We start from the raw sequence: 25,766 nt of genomic DNA, 5'->3' as shown, positions 1-25,766 counted from the left end.
AGATCCCTTCCCAGACGCCTTAATGCTCATTTACATCCTGGGCCATCTGATCTCAGGAAGTCACATGATAGGGTGGGGCCAGGTTTCACAATGAGCTCACCTGAAACCCTGGCTGATTGTGACCCACACCTGCTTTCACACCTTGGCTCATGTAATTAGGTAGAGGATCATCAGGGGGTCCTTTGTCCCTCTTTGGGGGGAAACTCCCACTGGGTTTAAATCTGGGACTCTCCACCAAATGGACCCTTAGAACTGAAGAAGCTTCTCGGATGAGAGGTGAAACGTCTTCAAACAACTCAAAGAAGTCCAGACACTTTTCTTTCCAAGCTCCTTAGACCAGAAGCATTTCTATTTCTTGGATTTTTTTGCCTGAAGGATATGACTTTTTAAACATTTTTAATCCATTGTATATAATTTTTGGCCTGTCAATTCTTTTTTCCTCTGCTTGTCCAATTTCCTCAGATTCTTTGAAGACACACGGCATATTTAAGTATGATATGCAAAGTTTTCAGCTAATAGCACTTTGGGAATCCCCTTGTTGGTGCAAAAATACAATTTCATGCCTGTCAAATTGTGTTATCTTTAGCATTTTTCACAGAGTCAACTAAAGAAAGAAATGGTGTGTTTTTGCGACAGACTGCTAGTGCCTAAAGATACAATTTAAAATTCCTTCTTTGCTAAGTTCTCACTGTAGTGCAGATAAAACACTGGTTCATCCATTGAGTCAGGTGGCTTGGAATGATTCATAAAATTCAGGAAAATTCATAGGTTAGTATTAAGTGGGTTAATACACAAAAACACTTCTCTGAAAATGGTTGTGTATAAGGTCTGAAGTGAAAAAATCTGACTCCTTTGAAGAAAAATAGAAAGAAGTGAGAGTTGGATCAAGACTTTAGCGCAGTACTGTTTGCTGAAATTGAGCAGGAGCAATTGTTACACCCCCTGCACAAAGATTTAATCATATGTCTTGAAACTCCACGTGGCAAAGACACTCTGCCTAACACATGAATGGGCCTGAATCAAAATTTGACTCTGTTATGACTGATCTTTTTTTTAGTTTTTAAAGTTATATAACGCAGACGTTTGGCAGAGCGTTTCTCAGCCAATGAGGTTAATTAGTAACATGATGAGGTATAAAACAGGTGCCCCAGAGAGGCTAAGGCTTTCAGTTAAGATGGGGATGAAATGTGAGAAATAGATCAAACACTTATGGACTGTTGGGAAATAAGTTAATGAAACACAGTCGTAAACATGCTGCTGACTCAACTTTTTTGAAAGGTGTTGCTGACCAAAGTACAGTAGATGAACCTGCATTTTTCCAAAAATCACCGATATGTCTTTGCACTATTAAGAATTAAATAAAGGCATAAAACCATTTGAAAATAACTGCATGCCCATTTTCATTTATACTTTAAGTAGCCAACTTGGAAGCCTGTTTGTAGAAAAAACAAAACAACCAGAAAACAGTAGCTGTCTTCTATGTAACTTACAGACAAGTCTGACAACAGAAGTGTAATATCACGGTCTAAAGCCTGGCAAGTCGGGCTTAGATGCCCATTTCTGTCAGTCTTTTTTTCCAGTCTACTAACACAACATGACAGTGAAATGAAAATCTAGGACTTTGTGTTGGATTTATATAACATTTTCCTGGTTGTTTTCATGATGTGAGGGAGAAGATGAGCAGTGGTACTGACAGTAAAAAGATTTTGGAGTGAAGGGAGAGCAGATAAAAAAAATCCTTTGGGAGGAAAGATTTAATTAATTTTGGATGGCTATTATGATCAAACTGACTTTGTAGGATGTAATTAAAAATACATAACAAAGAGAGACTGAATCAAAACGGTAAAGTGAAGGTGATGGCTCTGTTTGTGTTTATCACAATGCCCTGTCCCTTTCACATTAGATGTAGATACTAGACTCATATGAAAATATCGATTAAAGAGGTTATGATGTTTATAAAGCAGATTTACATATTTTATGGGCAAGTTATTTCGACCAAGAGCCAAACGCTTTGAGAAACACCACATTAAGAATAGAGCTTCACCAAAAAACATAAATAAAAAGCCTTCCCTGACACCTCAGTGCTAAAATAGGTGAATTTTACACTCCAGTGGAGAAGGATAATAGAAAGCTGCCGTTAACTTTGTATAACCATTTTATTACAGCCAGACTTCTGTCAGTGTCTCCTCCACATAGCTAATGCAGTATGACGCTGGCTCTGGAGTGAATATAATGCAGCCACAAGTTAATGCTTTATGCAGAGAGATGGACTTTTGACCAGGTGGGAAAGTGTCACAGAAAAACCAGCTTATGAAAGTCACAAAAGTGGAGAGCGGCCTCCAGGAACTAGACTGCACCATAATTTTCTTTTCAGGTGAGTGAGATTTGGTACACTTAAACATCAAAAGGTAATTATAGGTGTGACTCACAACCGTGCAGGCTCTACTATACAGGGAGTGCAGAATTATTAGGCAAATGAGTATTTTGTCCACATCATCCTCTTCATGCATGTTGTCTTACTCCAAGCTGTATAGGCTCGAAAGCCTACTACCAATTAAGCATATTAGGTGATGTGCATCTCTGTAATGAGAAGGGGTGTGGTCTAATGACATCAACACCCTATATCAGGTGTGCATAATTATTAGGCAACGTCCTTTCCTTTGGCAAAATGGGTCAAAAGAAGGACTTGACAGGCTCAGAAAAGTCAAAAATAGTGAGATATCTTGCAGAGGGATGCAGCAGTCTCAAAATTGCAAAGCTTCTGAAGCATGATCATCGAACAATCAAGCGTTTCATTCAAAATAGTCAACAGGGTCGCAAGAAGCGTGTGGAAAAACCAAGGTGCAAAATAACTGCCCATGAACTGAGAAAAGTCAAGCGTGCAGCTGCCAAGATGCCACTTGCCACCAGTTTGGCCATATTTCAGAGCTGCAACATCACTGGAGTGCCCAAAAGCACAAGGTGTGCAATACTCAGAGACATGGCCAAGGTAAGAAAGGCTGAAAGACGACCACCACTGAACAAGACACACAAGCTGAAACGTCAAGACTGGGCCAAGAAATATCTCAAGACTGGTTTTTCTAAGGTTTTATGGACTGATGAAATGAGAGTGAGTCTTGATGGGCCAGATGGATGGGCCTGTGGCTGGATTGGTAAAGGGCAGAGATCTCCAGTCCGACTCAGACGCCAGCAAGGTGGAGGTGGAGTACTGGTTTGGGCTGGTATCATCAAAGATGAGCTTGTGGGGCCTTTTTGGGTTGAGGATGGAGTCAAGCTCAACTCCCAGTCCTACTGCCTGTCACAGGCTGGGTCTCCGACCCAGCACTCGGAGTTCTCTTTGTATTTTTCTCATTTTTTGATATGTTATTAGTTTTTGTGTTATTTCCTATTTTGCCTTTAGTTTGGGCAGTTATTGGTTATTGTTCTTGGGTTTTTTATGTTTGGGGTTTTGTATTCATTCATCACGTATTAGGTCTGTCTTATTGTGTTGTCATGTTTAGTTTTCAGTGTTTCCTGTTTTATTTTGACAGTGTCGTGTGTTCTTTGGTCATTGTATTTAGTTTCATTCTCTCTTGGTCCTGTCATTAGGGTTATGTTTGTCAGCTGTTTCCCCCCATGTGTCGCCATTTCCCCTGATCACCTCATGTCTGTATTTAAGCCTTTTGTTTTCTGCTTGCCTTTATCGGTTCGTCTGTTTATTTGACCTCAGTCTTAGTTACGGTTTTCGTCTGTTATGTATTATTAGTCTTAGTCATGGTCTTTGCTTGTTATTTTCCACCACAGTCATAGCTTAGGTTTTGGTCTCAGTACCGTTTAGTATTTTGTTTTTTAGTGTCTTGTCAGTTTACTTTGGTTTCCTGGTTTACTCCTGCCGTCATCTAATAAAGGATCACTTTTCTGTTCAAACTTACACTACTCGTCATCATCTGCTTTTGGGTCCTGTTTCCATTCACATCGGCGCACCCCGCCGTGACACTGCCAGTTTCTGGAAGACACCTTCTTCAAGCAGTGGTACAGGAAGAAGTCTGCATCATTCAAGAAAAACATGATTTTCATGCAGGACAATGCTCCATCACACACGTCCAAGTACTCCACAGCTTGGCTGGTAAGAAAGGGTATAAAAGAAGAAAAACTAATGACATGGCCTCCTTGTTCACCTGATCTGAACCCCATTGAGAACCTGTGGTCCATCATCAAATGTGAGAGTTACAAGGAGGGAAAACAGTACACCTCTCTGAACAGTGTCTGGGAGGCTGTGGTTGCTGCTGCACGCAATGTTGATGGTGAACAGATCAAAGCACTGACAGAATCCATGGATGGCAGGCTTTTGAGTGTCCTTGCAAAGAAAGGTGGCTATATTGGTCGCTGATTTGTTTTTGTTTTGTTTTTGAATGTCAGAAATGTATATTTGTGAATGTGGAGATGTTATATTGGTTTCACTGGTAAAAATAAATAATTGAAATGGGTATATATTTGTTTTTTGTTAAGTTGCCTAATAATTATGCACAGTAATAGTCACCTGCACACACAGATATCCCCCTAAAATAGCTAAAACTAAAAACAAACTAAAAACTACTTCCAAAAACGTTCAGCTTTGATATTAATGAGTTTTTTGGGTTCATTGAGAACATGGTTGTTGTTCAATAATAAAATTATTCCTCAAAAATACAACTTGCCTAATAATTCTGCACTCCCTGTAGATTGATGAGAGAGTGGAGTCAGACTGAAGAAGCTGAAATTACATGTTTCTTTTGGACAGTTTTAAAGATTTGAAACAACGTGATGACTCTTGACGTTTGTAATGGCTTATTGATTGTTTATGACCCTCTATGATTTATAGTTTGGAGCGATAGAAGAATAATGTGGGGTAAAGAGGAAATAGGTGTGCTTTGTAAAGATGTAAAATGCTGCTTAATTATTTGTTCTAACAACTGTAATTCTTTTTTTTTTTATGGCGAGCAAATACAAATGTGGTTGTGACTAAGCTTCAGGCAAACTTAAGCCTGTTTTAAATAAATGCAAATAAGTAGAAGGTCACACTGAATGAAATCATGGTAACAGTAATAAATAAATAGCATCCCTCCAATTAATCTGTCCAAGCCCGTTTATATGCAGTGTCCCGTATACCTGACATTCTTCGGTACGTGATCCCACAGGGTATTACATGGCATTTCTGCGAGCTGAGGAATTTACATATTTTCAGAGGAGACCTGAATAATGTTTTAGCCGATTACCCTGCTGGAGCTTGTTTGCTGAACATCATAAAATCATGAAATGGATCCAGTATCCGTGTCTGTAATTTGGATGCTCTCGAGCAGCTTTAAGATGGAGGATTTCTGCTTCTGATGTGAGCGGCTCTGTTTTGCTTGTTATTGTTAGTTATGAGGTATGACCTGTGACAAGGCTACATATGGTGCGCATCAGAGTGTTATGGTTCACCGTAGCAGTAGATGAGATTGTGTGTGAGCTGCACAAAAATGTTCTCCACAGCAGGGTATCCTGGTAACAACAGCAGAGGGCAAAAAAATAATATAAGCTAGCTTGGTGTTATTCAGAGAGTAGGCTTAAAACAGACAAAGTGCACATAAACGCACAGGTGCGCTCACCTGGACGTCTTCACAGAGCCATCTGTCACATGACTGCCCGTGCCAACATTGTCGACACAGCGGCTTTCTTGCCTTCGCTGTCTGGATCCTGCAGGCAAGATTGTCCAGTCTGGTTCACACACTAATGTATTATAGTTCATATAATACATATATATGTCATGTGCTTTCTATTGGAAAAATGATCACTTTTGATGAAATTATTTAATTGAAAAGGACATACTGTTGAATTTCTGTAAAGCAGCAGTTGTATATAGTAATTTATTTTTAAACTCAGGACACAGAAAAGGTGTGCAAACATTGCAATCTCTCACTTTACTCCAGTACTGGGTACCTACCATTCTTCATGGAATAGATTCCATAAGGTGCTGGAAACATTCCTCACAGGTTTCGGTCCTCATTGACGTGATAACATCACACAGTTGCTGCAGATTTGAGGGCTGCACGTTTGTCAGTCTCCCGTTCCACAACATCTGAAAGGTGCTTTATCAGATTGGGATCTGAAGACTATGGAGGTCATTTGAGTACACTGCTATGTAGGGCTGCACGATTTTGCATAAAATGAGAATCACGATTTTTTGGCTTAGAATTGAGATCACGATTCTCTCACGATTTTCTTTTCCAGTATAAATATTTATTGCACTTATTAACTGCACATCAACTTCGTAACAGTTGAGACTGAACATAAAAACAATAAATAAACATAAAAACAACAAATGTCTCACGTTTTGTTGTTGCCGCAAAATGTTGTACTGCTTGAAATTCCGTCTCCACCGTTGCTCGACACTGCGTGTATAGAGCAGGTAGTGCAACAATAGAAAAATAGTTGCGGGACGGCACTGTGTAGCCTCCGTAATTTCTTTGTGCCTGCGGGAGTTCGATGGGTATAGGGAAGCGCTGTATAAGGTTCACGTTATTGATGTTTGGGTGGTTGACCGGGACAGATTTTCTCCTGTCACTTTCTTGTCATCCCTGACGTGCTCTCCGTTGTTTTTTTCCCTGCTAATTTTAGCAGCCAGCTTCTGTATCACGTGGTATAAGGCTCCGCCCTTGTCATTTGTTGAGCAGGAAGAGTGAGCGCTTGTTTTCATGCAGATTACGTCCCGGATCAAAATGCGGTACAGTCGTCGTCGTCTTTTTTTTTTTTTTTTTTTTTTTTAAATCGTTGTCATTTGGAAATGAGATCGCACATAAGTATGAATCGAGATCGCGATTTTTCTAACGATTAATCGTGCAGCCCTACTGCTATGTTCACTAAACTAACCTGAGATGATTTGAGCTTTGGCTCATCAGTCCAGACAACAGTGGTCCAGTCTCCTGTTGTCCATTTTTCCAGAGCCCGTGTGACTTGTAGCCTTGGTCTCCTGTTTTTAGGAAAAATTGAGTGGCAACTGTGTAAGTCTGCTGCTGCTGTAGCATTCAGCCATGCTCTTCTACATATGTTCTAACAATATACACTAACAAGTGTATATTTAACTTACTGTTGCCTTCTTATCAGCTTAAAGCACTCTGACCTCTGACCTCTGGCGCCAACAATTTCCAAAATACTCAAACCAGCCCACTTAGCACCAACACCCATGCCATGTTCAAAGTCACTTAAGTCACCTTTCTTCGCCATTGTGGTGCTCAGTTTGAGCTTCAGCAGATCATCTTGAGAGTTAGATTAATTTTATGCCATGTGGTTGGCTGAGTAAAGACTTGTTAACCAGCGGTTAAACAGGTGATTGGCTGTTGAACTGCTTAACAGATATTTATGGGAAATGTAGCCTTTAGCACAAACAAAAGGATGACTCTATAATGAGGCAGCCAGCTTTCATAGAAACTTTTCTCTTTCTTAAGCTGTCAGTGTCAGTGATGCTGTATTGTCTCATCAACGAGATAATAAACCCTAACACCAAGCTGAACATTGTTGCAACGTTTTGGAGAGATGATTGATAATTAAAGGAACTGTTCAACCCCAAATCAAATATAAATGTTTTTGTCTTGCCTATTTTCAAGATATTTGCTATAGAAATGTCTGTCTTCCCTTGAATGTAGTGAAACAACATACCATTCGCCTGGTACTCAAATTGCATATGAAAAACTGTTTCACAGAAGTCGGGACCACCTAGTTCCATTATCTGTAAGAGAAGGCAGACATTTCTACCAGAGGTGACTAAATATATGTTTAACTTTGGGTCAGACTGACCTTTTTAATGATAACTATGCCTTCTAAAATGTCCTGCAAACATAAAGACTGTGATTACTGTGACGCTATAGTGTAGAATTGCAGAACTGTGTGAAGGATTACTGACTCTGTGGTCACTTAGCGACACCAAGTGTTGGATGGCAGAATTACAAGCATTTGCCTGTTTTATATGAACCAATCATAATACCAATACTTAAAATAAAAAAAAACACAAAACTTTCTCTGCGTAACTTTAAACATTTGGAAGGTTTTGAACCAACACAAAGTTTTTGCCAGTCTGTGTAATGTTCTGTTACTTTATCAGTTCTTCTTCTGATCAATAAAACATCTTCTTACTTGCTTATTGGTAGTCATAGGTGAGGCGCAGACCAGTGCCACTGATTTACCGATTTACTAAACAACTCTTTTCATTTAGTATAGTATTTTGTCATTGTTCGACTGATTTTGATGCACTATTCCTTCCGCTTCCCGTGACGTTGTTGTTCATTTTTGATCGCGTCAAAGAATGAAAATGTGTCATCGCTTTCCTTTGATATTTAACCCCAGACGATTTTCTAAATTGACAGTGTTATTGGGACATTAGTGGGTGAGTGACACAAATGCGGCTGCTTTTTCGTAAACAGCTTTAAAAAGCCTTGCGGTGCAGCTTGGTGCAATTTCTATTTCTGTGTTGGTTCATTATCACTGACGAAAGATTCTATATTTATATATATTTATATGTATGAAAAAAAAATTGCCTGCAGAGAAAGACGGTGAAAGGAGGCCAGAGACAAAAGATGATAGTGGGATAAAAGGATGTGGGGGTGAGGGAGGAAGGGAGGTGGTAAGTGATGGTGGTGCCAGTAGTGGTGGTGGTGGAGGGGGCTGTATGTACACGACCAGAGTTAGCATGAGACAGAGGAAAAACAGAGAGAGAGAGAGAAGGAAAGAGATGGGATTTTAGAGGATTTAGGTGGTGGTTTTGTATTAAAACCTGTTAGACACATCGTAACCAAGTACAGCGACGTTCAGGAATCAACTCAGATACAATTCGTTGGATGAAATCTACTTTTTTTTAACACCTGGGATCTGAATCAGGACAGCCTTCGGTGAACTGGATACACAACTAACATCTCCCTTCTTTCCCTCTTCCTTCTCTTTTTTTTCTCTTCTTCCTCTCCAACTCCCTCCGAACATGTTCTTCTTCCAGCTCGTCATCATGTCCGGCACGGTCCTGTTGGCCTACTACATGGAGTGCACGGACCTGTTCAGCGTCCACGTGCAGGGTTTCTTCTGTAATGATGCTGACCTGATGAAGCCGTACCCTGGCACGGAGGAGTCCAGCTTCGTCCCTCCTCTCATCCTGTACTGTGTGGTGGCCGCTGCTCCGACGGCTATAGTAAGTAAACAGCAGTGTTTAAAACCAGGTCTTCTCTGTGGATTGCTCGAATTGTTTTACGATTTTCTCGTAAACAGCCGTCGTTAAATCCAGCTTGGGTTCATTTATTCAGGGTCTCCTCATCTTTGACTTTGCTTCGAATCCTTCGCATCCATTTATTTTGAGGAGTGAATAATTTAAAAATGCAATTATCATTACTCTGCTAGGTGTCCTAGTATATGCAGGCTAATTTAAAGTTGTAATTTTGCGTGACATGACCCAGTTTTGTGGCAGCATTTTTAAGTAAAACTGACTTGCAAATAATATACCTATCATTAGATATCATCCATTCAGCCTTCTGTCTGTACGCTACAGCAGCTGCATACCTATCTTTGGTAAAATATGGAAAAATATGCAAGAAAGATTTCACGGCAAGCAGTTTATGCCTGCAGGCCGTACTCTTTCAATATCTTTTTATGGGTCAGCTAATAATATGTATGTCCCTGATTTCCTGTCTGTAGAATCTCTTTGACTTGTTTATCATACTCTACAAAACATCCTGCTAAAGTGAAATGTGAGGCTGTGCTATACAGGGAGAAGTACATGTTGAAATACAACTTCATATCATATCTCATGGAAGGCAAGAATTACATTCACTGACATGACTTTTATTTGTTTGCAGACATTTTAACAAGGACATGTTATGCAAAATCCATTGCCTAGTAATGGCATTATTAGCATATTAGGCTAATTTGTCACAGGATGTAAAGCACACACGTGTAATCAATACCATGAGTCATATTTGGCCATATCTGTTGAGGGTGGCACAGTCCTGATGCACCAAAGCCATGTGTTACTACTCTGGTGTTTAAAAAATTCCAGCTGCAAAGATAAGAAATCATTCTCTGAAAACAGTCATTTCCAAGCTGACTTGTACGCTCATACCGTGCATGCACTGCTGATTTAAATGCCTCAAACAGGAGTTGCGAGTTTCAGCCACCAGGTGTCAGTTTTGCTCCATGCTTATTAATTTCAGCCCGTTCACAACAGGCACCATCTGTCTCTGAGCCCTTTGGTCAGCTCATTATTAAACCCATGTCAAATATTTTATGAACACTTCCTGAAGCGTGTTTGCATTTGCTTGTTTGATATTAAAATGTATTTTTTCTCTCCAATGGGCCATATGTGAAGGAAAAAAAAAGTTAGTCTGAGAATACAGAGAATGTTTGGTTTTTGAGTAGCTGCTGTCTGAAGGTCAAATGGCCACGTATATATGTATTTGAAGATGTACTATGGATACACTGATAGCAGCTATTTTACCAGCATTTGTTTGTTGTCAAAATCAAAATATCTCACCAGTGCTGGAGATTGTACAGAACTGAGATTAGGATCAGTGGGTTTGACTGGTTGATGTGCTGCTGTGATTCTGAAGTGTAGTGTAATCACTTATTCTTTCTGTAGGACAATTAATTTTCATTTATCTTTTTTTTTTTGTGCCCTGGTTTTCTTGTTCAAAAAGACAGACTTGTTGTAAAGACCATAAACAAGATCGTGGATCATCAGCTTTAATGTCCAATCAGCATCAACTTCCCAGCTTTTTTGCACTTACTTGGTATTATTTTATCTACTGTTCTAATCGAGTTATTGAGTGGTTGAAAAGCTGGCTCACATGCTACATGTTCCATTGATTGTAATCTAAATTTTGCTCCCTAAATGAATATAGAAAACCCTTTTCAGTAGTGTCACATGTCCATTTCCCTCATAACCTTGTTTTTATTTTAACAGGCATCTAATCATGGATGTGATCGTTACACCAGTCGGTTAACACATGCACTACCACCCATTTATTTATGATCAGCTGCCTCCTTTGGTCCCTTGTTTTTATGCGCTTCTACTTTAGGTGTTTGCATAGAGGCTTTGAACACCGACTGTTGTCACAAGCGTGTTTCCTGAAGTAAAATCTGAATTATTGTCACTTTTATTGAGGAAATAAAAGACATCCCATAGCTTGCATTTACCTCCATGTAGGTGTTTGGTCTCTTGATGTGTCAGCAGAACGGAGAGAAACACACCTCTCTGCATTCACACACATATGTGCACATGCAGATTTGACATGCTTTATACAATAACACAAGCTGGTTTAAAATCTGGAAGGGTGCTCTGATTGGCCAGGAAATGTGACAGATGTTATTATTTACACTTCATGGGGTAAGAGTGCATCTGTGTGCAATTTTGACTCACCTTTCTGCAGTGATTACTTCAGTAAGTGGGTGTGCTCACTGACCACTTCATTAGGTACACCTTACTAGTACTGGGTTGGACCTTCTTTTTCCTTTAGGGCTCCCTTAGTTCTTCATGGGATCAATTCAATAGAGTGCTGGAAACACTCACCTGGGATTTTGGTCCATATTGACATGATAGCAGCAGCTGGTTGAAGATTCTCAAGAATCTCAAGTTCCATCACATCCAAAAGGTGCTCTATTGGATTGAGATCGTGTGATAATGGAGCCTTTTTGAGTATAATGAACTCATTGTTGTCTTTAAGAAACCAGTTTGGAATGATCTGGGCTTTGTGAAATGACACAATAACTTGCTGGAAGCAGCCATCAGAAGATGGGTACAGTGTGGTCGTAAAGGGTTAGACATGGTCAGAAATAATATTGAGGTAGCCTATATCATTTAAAGAATGCTCAAAGTGTGCCTAGAAAATATCCCCAAACAATTATTAAGGCCACCAGCAGCCTGAACATTTGGTACAAGGCAGGATACATCCATGTGTTCATGTTGTTTATGCCACATTCAGACCCAACCATCTGAATGTTGCAGCAGAAAGCGAGACTCGTCAAACCATGCAAGGTTTTTTTAACCTTTTATTTTACTGTATTGTACTGTAGCTTCAGCTCTCTGTTCTTAGCTGACAGAAATGACACTCATGCTGGTCTTATGCTGCTGTGGCACAACTGCTTCAAGGTTCTGCGTTTTGTCTGTTTAGAGATGTTGTTTTGCATACATGAATTGTAAAAAATGCATACTTAAGTTACAATTGCCTCAAGTATGATAGCAGTCTGGTCATTCCCCTTTGGCTTCTGACATCACTGAGGCATTTCCTCCCAGAGAGCTGCCACTCACTGGATATTTTTGTTGTTTGGACCATTCTCTGTAGACACTAGAGATGGCTTGGTGAGGAAATCCCAGTAGATTGGCTGGTCCAAGTACTTCAGAAACCGCTTACAACCAACAACCATGTTCAAAGTCACTTAAATGACCTTTCTTCCCCATTCTGTTGCAAGTCATCTCGACTATGTCTGCATGCCCAAATGCTTTGGCTGCTGTCATGTGATTGGTTAATTAGAATCTTCGATAAGGAGCCATTGAAGAGGTGTACCTTATGAATAGGTCAGTGAGTGCATGTGTGTATACTTGGTCATGGTATGCAGTCAGTAGATAAGTATAATTATTTATTTTGTTGTTATCCTTTGTTTATAAACACCACTCTGTCACTGGAACATTTGTTAGTGGATGATTTTCGCATCATACCTGCAGATTAAATCTTTCTTCCTTTCTCCAAGTGTCACTTATTCATTCAACCTTTATCTTGACTTGTAAATTGCACTGAACCCACTTGCAAGCGTTATTTACTATATACAGTAGCTGACTAAAAGGCCAGCAGTTGTTTAATGCATTGTTTGCGTAATTTAATACTCAGTCTTAGTCCCATCCCCTCCTCAGAGAGTGCCGTGTCAGCTGTTAAAGCTTTTTTGTAATCCTGCCACTTCTTTCCACTGTTTTTTTTTTTTATTCTGCCCCCTTTTTTGTGACTTTCTCTTTGGAATATGCTCTATATGACCTTTCTTTTACAAATTGCCTTTAGCCATTGGTACGCCATCCCATACCTTATAATTGTGCCCTTTGAGTGTGCTTTGTCAGGTGCTTGACACTGTGTGTCATTCCATCTCCATGTGTCATAAAACAGAGGGGCATTCAGTCAGAATTAATGATGGCAGGGCTGGGACGTGGGCCAATTAGTACAGAGTCAGTAAATTATGCAGTTTTCCACATGGCCGGACCAATGGGATGCTGTGAAGGTTAGATGGGCTGTGTTCATGCAACAGCCTATAAACCCGTTCAACCATGGCGTAAGGCAAAATAGAGCCCGTTTTATCATTTTCAGTGCCAAGATGATAAAATATTGCTTTTGCCAGGTGTACATCCCACAGAAACAAAAGATAATGTTTCCCAAAATGGGCAACATCTGTGCATTTTATCACACACCATTTTAGCTCCTTGTGGCTTATTCCACTTCCTGAATTGTGTGTCTTGGTAGCAATACTGAAAATGATGGGCTCATTAAGAAGAGATTTAAAGCTTAAAGCAGCATTGATTGTTGTTGTTTTTTTTGTTCTGTTTTTCCCTTTTTCCCCTCTTGGCAGAGTAGCAAGACTTAAGCTCGACATCTTTACATATTATCACCCTCTGAAATGAATATGCAAACTGTATCCTATTCACACATCCTCAAAGACACAAAGCAGTATCAGCGTTCATTTGGTGTTTCAGGAGTCATATTCTGTTTTAGTTTTGTTTATTTTCTGCATTGAATCATGAGAGAAGTATTTGTTTCATTAGCTGCTAATTGGTCTAACAGCTCCTCAAAGCTCCTGTAAACAAAGCTGATGAGCTTAAAGACGTGAGTATCTTCTAAAGAGTTGAAGGGAAGTGCACAGTTGGGAAAAGTTATGTCACTGTATCGTTACACAGTTAAGTCAAAACAAGCTCTATTTTGACTTAACAAAGTGTTTATTTTACACTTTGTTCCATTATTACACAAAACTATGTGTCTGGTTTTTTTTTTTGGTTTTTTTTTCTTTCTTTTTCTGCAACCAAACCCGGCAAACTCAGGCCCCTGGAGGTTCTGATCAGTATTCGATATTATGGCATTGCCATATTGCCAAGCATCCACCAGCATTGGTTTAAAATGATGCATTTTGATTCAATTGCATTACTATCTAAGATCTTTAGATTCACAAAAATTAAATCGTATTTTATGATGCTGCCATGTTCCTCCTACTGACAGGCTAAAATGACCCATTTTTAGCATTTAAATACCAATCATCACCCTGATATTTGTATTTTTTTTTTATTTTCTCAATGTTATTTGGTCATCAGTTTGCCAACAATATGAACAGGCCAAATAATACTTTATACAGTTAACAGTCTTTATTGTTCCAGTAGTTGCTAATGAACAATCTCATTAGTTATAGCCGTTGCCCCGTTTTCATTTTCTGTCCTTATTAACTAAAGGAACATGTTTTTCATGTTTCTACCATCGACTCATTGGTTTCAGTTGTAATAAAATTGCTCTTTAATGCATAACCCAAAGACATTTCTATTTCTCAGTAAATACTACACTCGTATTACTAAGTTTTTTTTCTCCTTATGAAAAATGTTGTAATTTAGGTTCAGAGAAAGGCTAGTACTCACATTATAATGTGGAAGCTGGAAAAGGAAAAACTAAGATGCAGATGCATAAAGAAGGATGGTCCTAACACTAAACTTTTAGGAGTGTCATTTATTATGTGTCCCTTTTTTTTTTCAAACATTTGAGCAGCTTCATATAATTTTTAATGTCACAGATATTTCAGAGACTTCAGATTTTACAAGTTTTGATGTCTCAAAGCTATTGGGATACACAAACTGGAAGTCTGTTCTTTTCTCTCATGTCAGGTCACTTACTGAAAAAAAAAGCCCCCTCAGAAAGGTTTGCATGTTCTTTTTAATGTCTCTTGTTTAACCTTTTCATTTTCTGCTCCAACATCATTGTGTCAGTTGAATGCCAAGTTGTTTCTCAGTTTTCTGGCATGTTACATAGAGATGGCTATTTTCAGTCAGTTTTTACTGACATTTGTATAAAGGAAAGTGGGGGGTTGCATGAGTTGAAATAACACAATCAGTCAGTAGTACCTAACCTTTTCAGCGATGAAACAGACTCTAGTGAGACAAATGCTTCAAGGCAAGTGCTAGCTGCTAGAAAATGTAAATGCCATCATTTAGAAAAAAACAAAACAGAAACAAAATAAAATTAACTAATCATTTAAAAAACCTGCATGGAAACACACTGATCCTATACTAGTTAAAAAAAGTTATTTGAACCAGTGTTCACCTGTGTGGCAATGGTTAAAGTCACTGTAATAAGTGTAAGTTAATAGGTTATGAGGTCCTTAGAAATCCTTATAAAATACACACAAATGATCTGTTAATAAAACTTTTGTCAGTAATATTTAATTTATCAATTTATCAAATGTCTAATACAGTTCACTGATAGTAGGACCAATAGTCTGTAATAAATACAGGGGTTCAAACCTGCCTGGCCCTACATGAAAAAATAATTGCACACCTAAACACAATAAGTGGATGCCAACCTTGGCAGAAAGAACTGTAATCAAGCGTTTGTGATAACTGGCAATAAGTCCTGATTTGTTTTGCAGAATTCTTTTCATTAAGCCTCATTGGATGGTTTTTGATCATAAAACACTTTGGGAACACCACACTGCACGTAAAACTGTATTATTGGAAAATTGTACATAAACTCATAAATCTCACCAGTGTTATATGGTTCAGCTCATTATAAATACTTTGTTTTATTTAATCTCCAGCAATTCGTCATGTACCTCATTTTAGATATGTGGACTTCACAGTGTCATATATCTCTAAAAAGTTACTTACAGTAATAACATTTTCAGCTGAATTAAACAAAACTATGCGACGCGTTAACATTTAGTATCTACAGAGGGTTATAAAAACATTAATGAGAAATTAAAGTGGTCTAGTCTAAAAACAGCTGTTGGCCAAGGTGGTTTATAAGAGGAAATGTATCTGTTATGATAATAAGAGAAGTGTGCTTTTTTGCTAATGCAAGCTCTGTTTCCACACAAAGCACATGCTAACAAATCTCACAGCGGTGAAAGCAGGGCCATCACTCGCACGACTGATGTATTCTGTCAAATCAGAGCGTTGCCTACAACCTGAAAAAAGCTACTGGCCTATAATCTCAAGTCTTTGTTAATGGGACACTAATGCTTTCAAAATACTTGCTCCTTACAGATTACGTGCTCCGTAGACAAGCACAGTTAAGGCTGTTTACGAAGACCCAACTACAGCCACCCAATTCATTTAAAGGATGGGTGCAAGCAGACAGGAACTTGATGGGACACCAGCAGTGTTGGTCAAGTTACTTGAAAAAAGTAATCAGTAACTAATTACTGAATACTTCCCCAAAAAAGTAATCCGTTACTTTACTGATTACTTATTTTCCAAAGTAATTAATTACTTAGTTACTTAGTTACTTTTTAAAAACACGATTTACAACCTGAATAGGTGATAAAGCGATAGATCTTTCAGCCCAATTCTACTTTTTCTGCATAATCCATCATACAAAATGTAATCAAATGGAAAAGTCTCTTTTTTTAACTTGTTTTATCAGTTTTAATTTTTTAACTTTATGCATCAAGTAAAAATTTAATTATATGCAACATTCTCTGAGTTGAATAAATTTGTTTAACATTTAAACCTATTTTCTGCACATTCCAGCACATAAAATAAAATATTTTTTGTGTTTACACTCAGTCTTTCAAATAGATGCAAGTAAAACACAGCAGAAAATAAATAAAGTCAAAGACTCAGCGGTCCTGTTGCTCTATTTTCACCTGTAAAGCAGGACTACGGTAGGCGGAGGTTTACCCTGGTGCAGGTGTGCTGCGGTCAGTGGAAGAATCCGCGAGTTTCTCTGTGAATTTCCCATTACGTCGTAGCGCACTCGGTGCTTGCTCGGAAGTTTAGGGGTTTTTTTTTTCGCTGTAAAAAGAAGTTTTCTTCCCACGCACAACGGACACTAATGTTTTTGTCACTTTTTATGGAATCAAACTCAAAGTAAGGTCAGTACTTCCACGCTTTAAACGCTGCACGCTCATACTCTCTCCCGCACTCGATATGTGATCCATTGTTGATCTGCACACAGCTGTTGTCACTAACGGCGCACTCGCTTACGTCACTGTCCTCGCAAAAAATCACGGTTTTAGTAACGCAGTAATGCAGCGTTCCTACGGGAAACTAACGGTAATCTAATTACTGTTTTTGCGATAGTAATCCCTTACTTTACTCGTTACTTGAAAAAAGTAATCAGATTACAGTAACGCGTAACGCGTTACTGCCCATCTCTGGACACCAGTGCCTCTAACATTAACATCAACATATACAAAGAGACACTCAGGTGTACAGGAAACTTAGTGCTCAGGATGAACATGTAACTAGAACCTACCTAGAAACAGTGAACGAACAGCAATGCTGCATCACCCTAAAATGCTGTATTTGCCTTTGAAAACAAGGAGAATTCAAAAGTTCCCGATATGACCTATGTTGCACTATGAGGGCAGCCAAGCGGAATTAGAGAGACAAGGTACAGACACGGCTCAGCAGTAACAACTCTGAGAGCATGTGGAAGGAGCACTTTACACTTTGTAGGTAAGCCCAGGTGCACAGCCAATGTCACCGTCTTGCTCCACGATGAGGTACATAAGTTTTCTGCCCATTTTGAGAGTCAGAACGCCACTCTCCCTAAGAGGCCTTCCAAAAACGTTAAGGCTGGCACTCTGATCATTAAAGAGGATGACGCACAAAGTTTTTTCCAGCATGTCAACACCTGTAAAGCAGCCAGACCCAGCAGTATCCCCATCAGAGGATGCAGCTCACAGGAGTCTTTTCTTTCTCTCCCTGCCTGTTGTCCCCTCCTGTTTTAAATCATCAGTCATTGTGTGTGTTCCAAGAAAGAGTAAGGTAATATGCTTAAATGACTGCCACCCTGTTCTCCATCTATCATAGGAAAATCAATTTGAGATGCAGATGAAGTATTTTATTCCTGACATTTTGTCACCCAATCTGGACCTGATACATTTGCCAAGAGGTATAGCTTCACTGATGATGCTTCACCCACAACACGTCATAACACTCTCAGTGATGTGCCAATAAATCGTATATATTTGAGCACAGCATGCATTACCATAATTCCCTAAAGAATCAACACTTAAAGGCCTTGGACTTAACCTCTGCAGGAGGATTGTGAACTTGCTCTCAAGCCAACACAAAGTGGTGAGGATTGCCCCTGTGACTATGTCCTGATCTTCCTCCTATCCTCCCAATATTCACATTATCACACAGATCCAGATTAGAAGTTACGATTGCAGATGACACATCAGTGATTGGCTTAATTATCAGCAGCTTCTCAAGCTAAATGTCAAAACAAAGGACTTTAAGAAGAAAGAACATTATCAGCTGCATGTATGTCCTTTGAAGCTTATATACCCATTGACATCACATGGGACCTACTTGCTAAAGGAAAAATACCCATAAAACATAAAATCCTGTAATGTGATTGTAATTTAATTGCTATACCGGTAATTATCTGTGTTTGTTCTGACTGTAATTTCTTTTTGACTGGGGACAAACACATTGACTTTACCTTTAAAACTGCTTTTTTTTTTTCTTTTTGAGTCTCAGACAGGTCAAAGAAATTGGTCTGCACCTTTTTTTTGTTATAAATCTTCTGTCTGGGTCTGGAGAAGGTGGTGGTAATAACCCAGCAGATTAGTCACTTTAAGCTTTCATCAGGTCATTCTGTCTTTTGCTGCTACATAATGACATGAGGCATTTCACCTTGTTGGCTGATGGATCATTTCTTTCACTTGGCCATTACAGTTTGACTCTCTCATATGCACACACACACTCACATGCATACTGCTCAAAAAATTAAAGGAACACTTGGGTCAATGTCACTACTGGTAGCATGTGGTAGAGGTTGTCTAGAGACAGTACAGAGGTTGCACAGGTTGTCCAACTCCTCTAGGATGGCACATCAATACAAGCCATTACAAGGTTTACTGTGTCTCTCAACACTCTCAAGAGCATAGAGGAGATTCCAGGAGACGGGCAGTTACTCTAGGAAACCTAGAGCCTTAGAAGGTGCTTAACTCCTGGGCAGGACTGGTATCTACTCCCTTGTGCAATGAGGAACAGGATAAAGATGCCAGCTACAAAATGAAATCCAGCAGTCCACTGGTGTGAAAATCTCTGGCCAAACAATCAGAAACAGACTTCACAAGGGTGACTTGAGGGCATAATATCCTTAAGTTGGCCCTGTGCTCACTGCCCAGCACTGTGGAGTCCAATTGGCATTTGCCATAGAATACCAGGTCAACCACCGATGCCCTGTGCTTTCCACAGATGAGAACAGGGGCGACATTATGAAGGCAGTTCCATACCACTGACTGGCCGTCATGCTCGCCTGACCTAAATCCAGCAGAACACCTCGGGGACGTTATGTTTCAGAACATCCCAATGCTGCCACGTTGCACCTTAGACTCTCCAGGAGCTCAGTCCAGGAGCCCGGTCCAGATCTTGGAGGAGATCCACAAGGACATCATCCATTGTCTCATTGGGAGCATGCCCCAATTAATCAGTTAGCATTGCATTAAAAAGTGCATTAAAAATATATTTAGAAATTTTTTGTAAAACATTGCAATAACAGAATATAAAATAGTATAAAAACATGTAGGCCTAATTGAATTTAACAATGTATTAATAATACATTGCATCCTTATAATAAGAACCTTATTAAAAAGCATTGCTGCTTTTATTGCTACTTTCCAATTGTAGCATAGGTTTTGGCTCTATTTTTGTTGACTATATATACAAACTTCAGTCATAAATTTTAAACATTGGTTGACTTTTAATTTGTATTATTGGTACTTTAAAAAAGGAGGCTCTTTAAAAATAAATTCAAATTAAGCCAGTTAGGCTTAATAATGAATTATGCCAGCTACCTTTTATTTAATGCAAAATGTATTTTGGTTCACTGCAACTGCTGCTAGTCTGACTGTTACAAGTTGTCTTCCTTTTACAGTTTTTAAAGCTTGCAAAAGCTTGTTTTGGTCACTCTGTCTGCAAAGATAGACATTTTTGGATCATTAGACATCAGGAGATTGATTTTTCTGCCATGATGTATTTGATCCTTGTTTCGCTATGCACTATGCCTCCCATCCTGTGACACAAATGGTTATTTGAAAATATGAATCGACCTTTAGTCATGCTGGCAGTTGCAGACAGGACTGAATCAAGTGCATAGATTTAGAAGGTTCATACTGATTTTTATGTGAGTGCTTTCAGTGCTCATTTATTCCTTTTAAAAAAAATTTTACTTTGCATTTCCTGACATCAAAACACGAGCTGCTCTCGCTGCTAACTGCCACACAGAAAGAGATGGACTGGAGTTGCGTTTACAAGAACATGATGATGAGAAAGCATTCATGAGGGATGGAGGAAAATTCACCTGTCCTAAGGCCCCAAACAAACACACATCAAAGGCCAAAACCACATGGGTGCACACATATGCACTAAGTGTATGCACACACTGTCTCTGATAAACACACACATTTATTTGGAGCAGTCTTTATCACCCAAGGCGACTGGCAACGAGATCCATTTTGTGTGTCCAGCAGCAGTTTTTCCATTAGACCTGATGAAATGTCCAAACTATAATGGACCTGAAGAAAGGCTGCATTAAGGCACAGTGGTTTATGTACACAGGCCAGACTGGATAAAAATGTTTCTCTGCTCCATAACAGGATGCCAAAAGTTAATGTTTCCCCATTTCCTTCTGTGTGTTCGCTGGGTGTGAGTTTTGTTAAAACGTTAAGTGCGGGTTCTGGAGGGTTCTACTTTTTTGATAGTCAGACATTTAATTTCCTGCATTTTAATGCGTCAGTTTTCTGCATTTATTTATAGAGTAAAGGTATTTATTTATGGGTTAAAACACAAATTTTAAGCCCCAGTATAACAGAATATTATGCAGTACAACTTTCAGGCAATCTGTATTGCTTTCAAATATTTATTCTTGTGTAAACAAACCTTTCTCATTTAATATTATCCCTGCTGAGCCAATACAACACATACAGGCATGGTGCACTGCTCTGCTGTATTTTGTGTCTTTTGTTTTGGAAAATGATTCATGTTTGCACATGGCACCCTGTGATGCGTGTTCTATTAAAAAAAAGTTGCACTGGGTTTTTAATAGCTCATATTCATATACTTTATTAAAAAAAAGTTTTTTAAAAAGTAAACGTAATCTAGACTTCCTTGGTTCTCAAATCTTTTTGGGAGGGAAAAATTCCTCCTCTTGCCTTCTGGCTTCTCCATGATTATTAACCTGGCAGCATGTGCACAGCACCAGAGGTGAGGAGTAGATGCTGCATGTTGCTGACTGAGATCACAACACTGTGTTTCTGTGTGTCTGTCTGTGGTTTAATTGTGTTTGCCACAGCATTTGTATTTTTTATTTATTTTTCTAAAATATTAATATTTTTGGAGTGAAAGTAGACTGTGCAGAGAAGAAAACATCCAACCCTGTCGGGCAGATATTTGATGTAACATTTTAGCAGGTTTTTCAGAATAAAAGTTTATTTATTTAGGTTGACAAATACAAGTTTAAATATTTAAGGAGGAGACGTCACGTCTGCCCTCTTTGAAATCTCTGCCTTTGTTCTGTGCGCTCCTTTTTGCTTCTTCTGTGTGCATATTCACCTATTCATATTCTCTTTTATTTTTTGTGCCTGTGTGTGTTTGTGTATGTAGATTTTTATCGGAGAGGTGTCCATGTACATGATGAAATCAACAAGGGAAGCTCTGTTGGCCCAGGAGAAAACAATAGTGACAGGAGACTGTTGTTACCTCAACCCCCTCACCCGCCGCATCATACGCTTCATAGGTAAGAACCTTGTATTGCAATGTACTCTAAACTGCCCTAAGGTCACTTGTGCTAATGGTACCAGACAGTGACTGAAAACTCTGAATACACATGAAAAGTACTTTGGGCTTCAGCATGTGTAAAGTCCCACCAGTATTTGCCTGGCGCATCACCTCAGTGCAGCTGCGATGAACTGAAAGACCGGAAAATTATGGATCACTGATCTGATTGAAATAATTTCATTCAGTTCTCCACAAAGACTGTGTGTAGAATAAGGGATCAGATTAGTATTCAAAAGCGCATTAGCATGCAATTCTGTGATCCATCACAATAAGACGCTGCTTGTGACTTCAGCCTTGTTTTGTTTAATTTAATACAAAACTATATGAGCAATGTTTATTAATGTCATAGCTCAATAAAAGTTGCATCTGCAACATCAGCCAAGCCTTAACCACGACACAGCATGCTGTACATTCACAACTAAACTCAATGTCGGTGCTGTCAGTCACCTGTGAGGGGAGCTCCAATGCAGACAGCCATGGATTTAGCAACCCTGATGATTTACACCTTACACCTTGAAAAAACAAACTTTTTTAACAGTTCTGATTTATCCGGTACTTCGGTAAAGAAAGGGGCTCTCAACAAACATGGCCATCAAGGAGCAAAACAACTGTGACATGTGTGTCTGGTACTGACTTTGTTGCTGTAATGTTGTCGAGTCACAGTGATGTAGTGTGTTGAACAGCTGTAGATAAAATGGAAAAACTTTTTTTAAAAATGACATGGTAGCTGAATGATGACTTTTCTTTTTTTACAGTGAAGTTGGATAATGTTTTTGGCTCAAGTATCAAGTAAATATAATTTGAACCAATGCGTTTAAATGATGTTGACTGCTTAAGCATCAGATGTCACATTTTAATTCAATTGAAATATGCTGCTAAATAGGGCTGGGCTATATCATACTGTTCACGGTAATACCGGTGTAATTTTGGGCAACGATAGGAAAATGAAATATCGTGATAGAATATGGGTAAAACGCACATGCGCAGTGCCTTTGTTTACATACGCACATGGCGGCGACGCAGAATGAGAAGGGTGAAAGTGGATCGTTAAATGAAACGGATGAACCACAATTGGTTTGTAAAAATGCTGCAACTTCAATGGTGTGGAACTGGTTTAGCTTTCATCCGTCAGATACACAACAAAGCACTATTTTTAGTAGAGCATGCTAGCGGGCCGTCGTTATTACCGTGTTGGTTGGAAAATACGGCACACTTAAAATCAATCCTTTGATTTTTCTGAAAATCGACAGTGCCCCTTATAATCCCTGTGCCTTATGTATGAGTTCTGGTTGTGTTTACTGACCTTGAAACGATTTTATGTCGTACACGGCGCTGAAAAATCTGTCACATGTTTCAGTAGACTTTGCTAAGCTACGAAGCCGCACCGCTTCATGGATTGTCGGAGCATTACGGCTATGGTAGGCAGGAGCCTCACGGAGTGATACGTACTGTGCTTCAATGGGGTTTTTTGCATTAATAAAGTTGTGGAATTTTTAAATGTATATTGTGATAAATATTTTTGGTCATATTGCCCTGCTCTACTGCTAAACTCAGTGAGGCTCAACTGTTATGGGCAAAGATATGTGATATTAGATTTTTTCACCAGAACGCTGCCCAATGCAGACCAGTGACCAAAGGCCAGGCAAACACTGGGATAGAGAAACCTCTCATGTAAAATAATGTTTGTGGAGAAGCCTTTGCTTTTACTGATGTATTTCAAATATTGCTTACATGTTTTTGTATGGTAAGCTAACAGCTGTTATCATGGAAAAGAAAGGAAATTAAATATATTTTAAAAACAAGGACAAGTCCGTGTGTCAATTTTCTATAAAAGCTCTATAAAACCTTTGAATTTTGATTATTTTATAACAACGCTTTACCAGAATTGGGCAGACAGACTCTGTTCCAGTAGAGAGAGTCTGCTGGACTTTCCTGTCATAGTTGAAGAAAAAAAACTTTACAAAACACATTAGAAATGCAATCAGCAATTCACCTGATTTATATTTTGAGACCTGTTAAATTTGTGAAATTGTCAAGGCATTTCCTGCTCACTTGTTCCCTCCCCTCTCTTCTCTCACTCTAACCCCCTCCTCCCCCCAGTTCCCTCATTGCCCTTCACACAATCATGTCCCCGTGCCCCTCAAAACCTCCCTCTGCGACTCCCTCACCCCACCCGCCTGGATGACAACACAAAGCACATTAATTTCATGGCCAAGCAAGCTAGATAATCAGCAGTCATATTTCACAGCAAAAGGAATGCAGACGTAGACACTGGTCAGTGTTAGTGGGCTGAAAGTGTCAGCGCCATCATTTATATTAAACGCTATCTTATTTTTATGGTCTGTATTTGGCTTGCTGTTGTCCATTTTTCCTCACCTTCCATTTCAACATTAGTTAACTTGCACTTTGTTTTGATTCAGACTGGGTGGTCTGCATCACTCAGACAGACCACCCAGTCTGTCTGAGTGATGCAGACCACACTGTGACATCTTCAGTGATGTCTGCACACACACACAATAGTCACGATTTAATGTGGTGGAACTGGGAGCTAGATAAACACCCACACTGGAGGGTGATAACTTATATAAACCCTTCTGTGTTTATTTGTGATTGTTTCATTGCTCTGTGTTTGTGGCTTTTCACGTGCTCTTCTCTCCTCTCCCGTCTGTGTGTCTGTGGTGCCGCAGGTGTGTTTGCATTCGGTCTGTTTGCTACAGACATCTTCGTCAATGCAGGCCAGGTGGTGACTGGAGGTCTCTCGCCCTACTTCCTGTCTGTTTGCAAGCCCAACTACACTGGCACCGAGTGTCGCTTTAATCACCAGTTTATCGTCAACGGCAACATCTGCACCGGGAACCACGTGGTGGTGGAGAAGGCTCGGCGGTCGTTCCCATCTAAGGACGCTTCGCTGAGCGTTTACTCTGCCGTTTACCTGACGGTGAGAGGACCGCACCTTATCCTTTATTTCAGAGACAAAAAAAGGCTTGAAAAAACATTTTATAAAACGTATATCTAATGTAATGACACAGTATATGTTTAATTAAACAGCATGCGATATATTTTAAGGCATGAATGTGTGTAACGATATTTGCATTTAGGTGTATATTTCATTTCCTTTCATTCTCCCTTTGTAGCACGTGAACACTCACGTTTGTGTTTGTTTATCCCATTTTAAATTAGAAACCAACCAATAATGTGTAGACAAAAAAAATTCTCCAGGGATTCAACCTGAGCATAGTTAATTAAAAGCAATGTCATGTTCTAGTTTAGAATAGAAGGTAATTGGTTTACTCGTCTGTGGGGAAAAAACCAGACAGAAAATATATAATTTGAGCCGGGCTGCTTAAAGTTGTACTGCACATACCTGTACCGTATGTGGAGTTAAAAACTACTGAGTAAGAAGGAGTATTTGTTATAAACACAGCACCTTCGGTTCTTTGATGGAGGAATTGGCAAGGAGGGACTTCATGCTATTTGAAATTGAGGTGAGGAATATTTCACACTAGCACAGCGACAGTTTAGGCGTTTTTAGAAAATTGGCTGGAGGTCGCATGGAAAATTACTTTTTGAAGCGATAATTGAAGAGCAGCTGTTTGACATCTGAGTGACAGGGTGAGGGCCTCATCTTTGGAAAAAAGAGAGTGGAAGTGCAAATTTTATCAACAGGAGCAGGAGGAATACAAGAACAGATTGTTGTTGATGAAAATTAATTCGATACCTTCGCTACTTGATTGGAATTAGGGCTGCACGATTAATCGTTAGAAAATCG

General features: G+C 39.3%; 1 protein-coding gene across 3 annotated transcripts in view; it reads left to right on the top strand.

Annotated features, from left to right (window-relative positions):
• Positions 1 to 25,766, top strand: part of plppr1 (phospholipid phosphatase related 1) — a 65,030-nt gene that overhangs the window by 28,921 nt on the left and 10,343 nt on the right. For all 3 annotated transcript variants that reach the window (XM_085463346.1, XM_085463347.1, XM_085463348.1), the window contains exons 3-5: positions 8,981 to 9,169; positions 21,824 to 21,956; positions 24,685 to 24,935. In XM_085463346.1, the coding sequence (XP_085319472.1) occupies positions 8,981 to 9,169; positions 21,824 to 21,956; positions 24,685 to 24,935 (573 nt within the window). The remainder of the gene's footprint in view (positions 1 to 8,980; positions 9,170 to 21,823; positions 21,957 to 24,684; positions 24,936 to 25,766) is intronic.

This window comes from Copadichromis virginalis, linkage group LG7, assembly GCF_057382275.1.
Source record: "Copadichromis virginalis isolate Kocher_CV1m ecotype Utaka linkage group LG7, C_Virginalis_male_GT1.1, whole genome shotgun sequence".
Classification (NCBI taxonomy): domain Eukaryota; kingdom Metazoa; phylum Chordata; class Actinopteri; order Cichliformes; family Cichlidae; genus Copadichromis; species Copadichromis virginalis.
The sequence above is the reverse complement of the archived record's forward strand: the minus strand, read 5'-3'. Positions and strand labels throughout refer to the sequence as shown.